A 9,267-nucleotide genomic window follows, 5' to 3' on the forward strand; every position below is an offset into this window, starting at 1 on the left:
ATGGATCACAGAAGACCGATGTTATAGAAAAACAAAATTTATTAATTTCCTCCACAACGCACTTAAAACAATACAACAATAAATGATGAGATTTTCTTATTATTCCAAGACAGACTTCCAAAATTCCTTAACGTTGACATCTCTCGCTGATCTGTGGCATCTTACGCTAATCTGTGCTCTTTACTAATTCTCCCGGTTTCTTCCTCAGTCATTGCGAGTCCGAGACCAGGGTCCATTTTCCTACTTTTTCTCAATTTTCCTTCCACATCAATCCCGTGTGGTGACCCTAAACCAGAGGGGCCCCACAAGGAAGCCCCAATTACAGTCAAAACCCGGCAATATTAATGTTTGGCAATCAGACCAGGGGACCCAATTGGATTTAGCAGGTGTTAAATTCGGTCCCGTGAGCTCGGGACCTTTTGCATTAGGTTATTGCAAGTGGCAATTTGAATTGTGATAGAAATACAATCCACACTAGTATTATGTCATTACATATGAAATTGGCGTTTTGTTGTACTGGTCACTTTAATCACAAATTTCTTCTCTTTGGTTAGGAATTCCAAATTCAAATTTATACAGGTATTTATATAGGGCAGTTCAAACCGCCTTCAAAGATTTTATTGATTCCCGTCCGAATGGTTGTTTTAGTAAAGGGGTCAATGAACTTCCTATGAAAAGGCAAAAGTGCATAGATAATAATGGTTCTTACTTTGATTAAATAAATATATTATATTAAAAAATATTCGACTTTTTGTTCCTCCTATACCAAACGCCAATTTCATATGTAAGGACCTAATATTATAAAGAGAAAATATTTGTATTTTTGTTTGTAATGACTAAACTCGAAAACAACTGGGCCGATTTTAGTAATTTGGCACAAAGATAGACAATGCTCTTAATAGACAGACTGCAAATATCCGCGCAGTTTAGATCATAAATTATCAAAGAAACTTGCATACGATGCTCACCTTTACCTCATTTTGAAGTTTAAATACTAGATCACACGTATGTCACGTTTGATCCTTGACGACATAAGCCAGTACTTCTTAGGTTTGCCCCTTCTGCCACGACCATGGCATAGTCAGACATACATAGGCTTAATGTTCACAAAAATTACAGCTAAAAATATAACTATCAAGACTCAGCAAGTGACTTTAATAACATTTTAACGATATGTTTTTCTTAGACCACTTGGTGTTTGCGCGAATTAGTTGCGGGATCAGAACAAGGGAAAAGTTGAGACTGAGCGTTACTAAACAACTGAAACACAAATCAAAAGCATTTTTAAGACGGAATATTACAATGATAACACTAATTGTTCGCCGCGAAGACCTTCGCCTAGACCTCGCGAACATAACAAATGTTTGATGAGTTTTTACAAAATATTGAATATTTCAACAACGACTTAACAGATTTTGTTGCCCCACGAACTTAAAAATTCTATTGATAGATTATACATACCTTTTAAATTTTATCAAAATCAGACCAACGGCTCGAAAGTTATCGCGTTGCGAACATACATAAAAAATAGGTTTTTTTGGCACCAATTTGATTTGTAGCCCTCAATTAATGTTTGAAACATGCATTGCCTTAGATTTTTACTTTTTTATGCCAATAGAAGTAAAGGGGATGCCTATATTGCCCAGCAGTGGTCTAACGAGGTTCAAATTTAATGGTTGCATTTTTCACGCGAACCCTGGTCTTCGGGGCGTCACAGCTCCGAATGTAACCGGGAATATGATAAGCGAGATTGGTTCCCGGAATGGCGTCTCCATTTCCGGTCAAAGGTTGCGGCCTACATCGGCGCCCTCCACTGCCGCGCTAATTAGTCAGAGTCTTGAGAGCAACCTCGGCCTCGGGAGTGCAAAACTTTTTTTATTTATTTAGGATTTGCAAACGACGACAAAAAGTATTTACTCTTTAGAGACATTACGGATTTGGGTTTTTGTTTTTAGCAATTAATTTCCTCTCTCTTCTTATCACAGTCGTATTCTTCATGGCTGAGGGGTAAAAATATCAACTCCACAAATATTCCCTAACTTTCCCCACTCGTCCATCACCATTATCAGCTGTTTAAAGAAGGCCTGTCCCCCAACAGGTCTTCCTTATGGATAAGTATGTACCATGAGCCCATGACCCTCCACGCCGGCCCAATGCAAGGCGTTGGCGACTTCAAATACCTACAACCAGAGCCAACTTGACAATCGAAGCACGGAGAAGTTCGATATATCATATTTTTGGTCACCCATCCAATTGGAGTTTGTTAAAAACTATTGGATTCAACTTTTGTATGAGGAACACCTGGCCCGCCTAATCCCATTTCGTGAAGAAATTCCTCAACGGATTTTAAGTACTTGACGATTTTTTTGGCATGTGTTGAATGCAACAAGACTCGATCTGGGACGACAATAGAAGATTGTCTCAATAATTACATAAGTATTTAAATGTACTTAGTTCTGGAATAACAGTCATAATGAACGTCAACTGGTTTAGTAAACAATTAAAATCACTTTAAAAACACATATTATGAGTAACCTCCTAACTGGTAAAATAATATTAGCTATATTTGATGGCTTTGTTTCCTGTACATATATCACATAGCATGTGACACGTACATGACAATTTATTATACAATATTACAACGTATTTCAGTTAAGTTTGTATGAAAAACATTACACATACATCAATATAAAAATTGTAGTGACTTTTCATAAAAACTTGTTTCCAAATTCCCAAAGTGCAGTGGGGCTTTGATTTATCGGAAAAAGTTAGGGTACTGTTTTTAAAAGACAAAACTCAATTAAACTTCTAGTCAAAATGGGTTTTTAAAACTATGTCCAAACCGAATTTCATAGAAATCATCCAGCTATATCACCCATGAAATCATGAGGCCGATGACTATTATCAGAATCGCTACTTGTATTACATAATCCCAAAAATCCCACTGGAGTAAACCATAATGTAAGAATAAACACAACCAGTACAAAAATCACTACATCATAGTATAAAACAAAGTCGGGTGACTCCACGTCTGTCTGTTAAAATTTTGATGCAGTTTTCACTATTATTTAGAAAATTGATTCCAAAATATTTATACAAACAAGACATTGTAATTAAATAAAATTCACTAAATACAATTTCCAAACAATTATTCAAAGGACCCCGTGTGAAGCCGGGCCGGGTTGCTAGTAATTTATAAACTACACAAAACATGTGTTATTCTTTGTTAATAAAATAAAAATATAAAATAACATAAATATATTAGGACAAATCACACAGATTGAGCTAGTCCCAAAGTAAGTTCTAGACTTGTGTTATGGTATACTAACTCAACGATACTATATTTTATAATATATACATATATAGATAAACATCCAAGACCTGGGCCAATCAGAAAATCATTTTCCATCATGACCCGACCGGGGATTAAACCCGGGACCTCTCAGTTCAGAGGCAAGCACTTTACCACTGCGCCACCGAGGTCGTGAAATTTGTGAAGATTGTTTAACATCTTCAAATCAAACAATCATAGAATAATGCAATAATGACATCGGATCTATCAATGTTTACAAAAGATCACGACAATAGTTAGAAAACATAAATAGTATTATGGACACCTTTGAGCTGTGAGACTAGCGGTGGCAGTTTTGACTGATTTTTATTATTTCAATTGTAAATTAGTTATTATAGTATGATGTGTAGATTTTGCAATGTATTGGAATAAATGAATTTGCCTAACACATGATTCTAACGGTTTTTGAAAACTGTGGTTAAGGTTGTATGGTACAACCCTACTGAAGTTTACTCAGGAAAATGTTCCAAAAACGGGAGGATCTATTACCCATGTTGCCTGTGCTGGTGTTTCCAACTAGAAAATAAACAATTAGTAGGGCTATAGTTAGGTAGTAGTACTTGTGGTGGAATGGGCTTTGATTAATTGAAAAAAGGTAAGGTATTGTTTTCATAAGTCAAAATGCAATTTAAGTTCCGGCCAAAATGGGCTTTTACTCAAATTCAAAATTCTTTATTCAATTTAGGATGATATACATCACTTATTGACGTCAAAAAAATTACTTAAACTAAGTCTACTGCCGGCTTCCAAAGCGCAGATGAAGAAGCGGCGGAATAATATATACATATATAAATAAATAAAAAGCTAAATGTACAAAACGTACGTAATAATGTGTCATGAGGATACTGCACCATGCTTGGGCCAAACATTATTGTCGTTCACATAATCATCAGACTTGTAATATGCCTTCTTTTATATAATTTCTAAATTTTTTGTCCGGCAAATCAAGAATCGATTTAGGCAATTTGTTATAAAAACTGATACAGTTCCCAACAAAAGACGTTCCAACTTTGGCCAACCGATGTCTGGGGACAGATAATCTATCTTTATTACATAACGTTCTATCAGTGTAATCACCAACTTTTTTAAATAAGTTTAAATTTTTCAAGACATGCATAATGTTGTCAAATATGTATTGAGAGAGTAATGTTAAAATATTAATATCTTTAAAAAAATCTCTAAGGGAATCCCTTCTCCTCAAACCATATATAGCATGGATTGCTATTTTTTGTAAAATGAAAATAGTGTTAATGGACTCCCCCAAAGTAGCATCCCATAGGACATTAAGCTATGAAAATAACTAAAGTAAACTAATCTAGCAGTCGCCACGTCCGTCTGTTGTCTGATTCTACAAACTGCGATGCCGCGGAACTAAGCTTTTTAGATAGGCCATTAATATGAGCATCCCATTGCAATTTGGAATCAAGGGTACAAAATCTAAGCTTTCTCCATTCAGAGTCACGTCGACGTGAGCCTGTCTAATATTGGGAAGTATAAATTTAATGCATTGTGTTTTATTTGCATTCAGCAATAAGTTATTAGCAGAAAACCAATTCGAAATGGTAGACGAAATGCGATTTGCATCATCAACATCTTCGCTATGGCGGTCTACATTAAAAATTAATGACGTGTCATCAGCAAACAGCACGATGTCAGCCCGCTTATCTACCATGTATGGCAGATCATTGACATAAACTAAGAAGAGAAAGGGTCCTAGAATTGAGACTTGTGGTATGCCAATTTTTACATTACAACCATTTGATTTAACGTTATTAATATCAACAGTTTGTAACCTATCTTTTAAGTAAGAAGCTATTCGCTCAATTGATTTAGAATCAAAACCGTACTGACTAAGCTTTCGCAAAAGTGTTCCATGATCTACACAATCAAATGCTTTAGAAAGATCACAAAATACTCCGATGGTATGCTGAGAGTTCTCCCATGCGTTGTAAATATGACTGACAAGAGCCACTCCCGCGTCAGTTGTACTTTTTCGGCAGTAAAGCCATATTGATGGCCGTGGAAAAGATTATGAGTCTTAAAATGATGTAGCATTTGATTGAGCGTTATCTTTTCAAATACCTTGCTTAGTACAGGTAATATGAAAATTGGTCTATAATTGCCAGGCTCAGATTTTTCACCTTTTTTGAATAATAGAATTAATTTACTATATTTCATTAAATCTAGAAAAGTACCTTGGTCAACACATTGATTAAATATAAAAGCTAAGTCTACAGCTATGACATTGATTATATTTTGAATCAAACTAACAGACATACCCCAATGATCTTCAGAATTTTTAAGATTTAGCTGTTTAAAAGTTTTAATGATGTCACTAGGTTCTATGTGTGAAAACTTAAATTTAGCAACCAGCAAACATGCAGTGACATTAGTTTTAAGTAGAGATACAGCATTACTAGGACTTGAATTTATATTAGAAGTGAGTTCTAGAGGTATGTTAGTAAAATAATTTTCAAATAAACCAGCTATTTCTTTTTTCGAAGTAGTTTTTTTATTATTATAATTAATTTCTGGAATGCTTTCCTTAACTACTGTTTTACCAATTCCTTTATTAATAACATTCCAGGTCTCTTTCATTTTGTTAGAAGCCTTATTAATTTTATTTTTAATATACTTACTTGGAAATTTTTGACACATACTTACTTTTTACACACATACTTTTTTGGAAATTTTTGAATAACTCCTAACATATTCTACGAAATTGGTATCGAACCTATATTGTTTTTGGGCATATAAATCAAAAAGTTTTTGTCTGCTTTTATATATACCTAATGTATACCTAATGTAACTGAAAATAACAATGTCCACACCAAGTAGCAGTACCTTACAGTTGTGGTGGGATTGGGTAGGACACTTGTCATAATTATGTGGTAAAAAAGTGGGCAATATTATTACCTATCTGGATACCGGACGGTCTCTGAAGAAAAGATCTCTAAGGACAGTCTCAGAAGATATACACAGGTGAAGATGTATTTTCAACAAATTTTAATAGAACCAGAGTTAGCAATAGACAAAGTGGAGAAAAAGGGAAAGACATTTGCCCAACTGTGGGACACAAGATCTACAAGCTAGCCCACTTAACTTTGTAGTTATTAACCAACCTAAGTATGTAATAATTTATGTAAAACAAAATTTAGTCTCATTATAATTAATATTAAAATTGATCAAGCCTTCATAATTGTTATTTTTAACTAACAATACAATAAAATGTGTTTCATTATGAGGTCATATCGTTGACGAGTTCATTATTATATTCAATTATTCTTTACCACTTTCAATATCAGTAATCATTGTTGTATTTATTAATGAAAAGGGAGTGGCCAATTAAACAGGTTATAATATCACATTATCACATGAAATTGTCACAAATTCATAACAGGATAACGCTGATAGCGCTGCAAGAGTTGATATGATAGAATGTTTATATTTATCTCAGCTCAGCGGGAGGCAAAAATCGACAAAAACTTATCTTGGCATCCTACGAACGAAATTGTCAATTTTGTAAATGATTAGTAAGATATACAAGGAAAAACTTACCGACAGCATAGCACTCCTCATTTTCAAACTTCCTCCACACGGTCATGGTTATAAAACGAATGATTTCTTTTTATTTTTGCTCGTGAATTACGAAAACGAAACTCGTCATTTTATCTCACTTGTTGCACTGACTGACTGAATCTTGTTTGTCAAAACATTATTGTCTGTGGTTTGTAGTGATGTCCATGACTACCTAGTAGAAATTGAAATCGATTATAGTTATGATTCGGTTAATCTATAAGTGTGTAATTTCATTCCATCTTTATCTCTGTTGCATTCTGCCAAGTTTATATAACTGTAAAGTATCTTTATAACAATTGTTTATCATAAATTAGTAATTATTGGCCCAACCCGCACACTAGCGCCATCCACGATCACAATGTGGACACAGTTGCTACGGACAAATTCCTTTATTGCTACCCATAAATGAACATTTTACGAAACATGTTACGAATAAATAAATAAAATTATTTTATTCGTACATTTTAATCTCCTATGGTATTCAGAATGGCTATTCAAACGGTGTTTGATCGACTTAGTGAGCAGGCTCATTTTTTAACCCTTGACGTAAAAAGAGGAGTATTAAAAGTTTGACGCCTAGGTGTGTCGCTGTCTGTCTGTATACGTGGCACCGTATCTCATCAAGGGGTGAACCGATTTGGATGCTGTTTTTTTATTTGATAGCTTCAAAAGTAGTAGCGATTTTAATATTGAAAGTCGGGTTTTTTTATTTGCCTAACAAATAAACTTGTTTAGGTACCTATTCAAAATAGTATCATAGTGGCATGATGCATGAGGTCAATCAATAAAGTACCTAATGTTGCTCGAATGTAAGCAAGTAGGTACATGTCTGACTACTTACAAAACAAAATATAAGTAGATACATTTAATTTAGTACTAGAGTGAGAAGACATTGAATTTCAGATTTGCTTAATTAGCGCTTCATGCACAAGAGTTTGTGCAGTTAGCATATCGCTATCTACGGATACAAGCCTCTTCTTTACATATCCATACAGCTCAAACGACTAAAGCGGCTTCTCGTTACATATGTTAATGCTCTGTTCCTTCCACTCTAATACCCACTTTCAAAAATACCTACATCTTCCATTCTAATAAGAAATAAATGGTTATTCATTTAGCGCTTTACCTATGGTAAAAGTAAAACGCCTGCTAGAATATTTACATACCAAATAATCCAAAAACAATCTTTGCTATTATATTAGTTCAGGCGCATGAATACAAAATGAATATTATACATTTTTGTAAATTTCAAGTGTTTTTAGCTCATTCGGTTAAATATATATGCTTCAAAATTGAGTTGCAAGATTCCACCCGAATAGACAAGCCACAAGGGGCATACATAGTAACATTGCAAGTTAAAATACGTGTTACTAGTCTCATAATTAGGTAGATGCCAAAGCTAGTTGACACGCTTCAGCAACTTCCCCGAATCCAATCTGAATTGAGCGTTCAAGCAATAAATCCAAGTTACGGCTGTCAAAACCACCCGCGAACCGAACGGGCGCAAATCGGCGAACAAAATGTGGCATTTCCCTTATCAAAGGGTGAGAATTGAGAAAAAACAATTGTGTAGGCGTTACGAATCGTGATTTATCAGTAACTTGCTGAAAGATGAGGGAAGGTACGTACCTAGGTTACTTACTAAGCATGAAACTTTTTCACCATCCCAGGGATGGGAATCCCATATTTCTTGAATTTATAGCAAACTGTAATACAAAGGAAACAATATTTGATTGGTATTATTGGATATTTAATGAATAGGACTAAAATTATTAATTTTCAACGGTACACCGAAAATTTACAACAAAATTCCAAATCAATATAAAAGCTTAAATTTAAATCTATTTAAAAAGCACCTCAAGTCTTTATTAACTGATAAATGTTATTATACTTTAAATGATTTCTTTAATGATAGACTCGGATAGAATTTAGGGCTAGTATAAGTACATTATAATTCTTTTTTTGTTTTGGATTTGTAGTGGATAGCATGCTCCTCTTTATTTATTTATATTTGCATACCTATATTCGGTAAAACGTGTAGGTCTAATCCATTTTGGCTATTTGTACTCATGTTTTACTCTCACGAGATGTGTCTTTCTTTCTTTCTTTCTTTCTTTCTTTCTTTCTTTCTTTCTTTCTTTCTTTCTTTCTTTCTTTCTTTCTTTCTTTCTTTCTTTCTTTCTTTCTTTCTTCTTTCTTTCTTTTCTTTCTTTCTTTCTTTCTTTCTTTCTTTCTTTCTTTCTTTCTTTCTTTCTTTCTTTCTTTCTTTCTTTCTTTCTTTCTTTCTTTCTTTCTTTCTTTCTTTCTTCTTTCTTCTCTTACTCTCACGAGATGTG

At 34.1% G+C, this 9,267-nt stretch overlaps 1 protein-coding gene across 6 annotated transcripts in view; it reads right to left on the reverse strand.

Annotated features, from left to right (window-relative positions):
- mbc (myoblast city) overlaps positions 1-7,059 on the reverse strand; it is a 52,421-nt gene extending 45,362 nt beyond the window's left edge. For all 6 annotated transcript variants that reach the window (XM_053763411.1, XM_053763410.1, XM_053763408.1 and 3 more), the window contains exon 1: positions 6,911-7,059. In XM_053763411.1, coding sequence (XP_053619386.1) covers positions 6,911-6,956 — 46 coding nt within the window. In that variant the 5' untranslated portion in view covers positions 6,957-7,059. The remainder of the gene's footprint in view (positions 1-6,910) is intronic.
- Between the last annotated feature and the right edge of the window lie 2,208 nt (positions 7,060-9,267).

The sequence above is a fragment of the Plodia interpunctella genome, chromosome 24 (assembly GCF_027563975.2).
Source record: "Plodia interpunctella isolate USDA-ARS_2022_Savannah chromosome 24, ilPloInte3.2, whole genome shotgun sequence".
In the NCBI taxonomy this organism is placed as follows: domain Eukaryota; kingdom Metazoa; phylum Arthropoda; class Insecta; order Lepidoptera; family Pyralidae; genus Plodia; species Plodia interpunctella.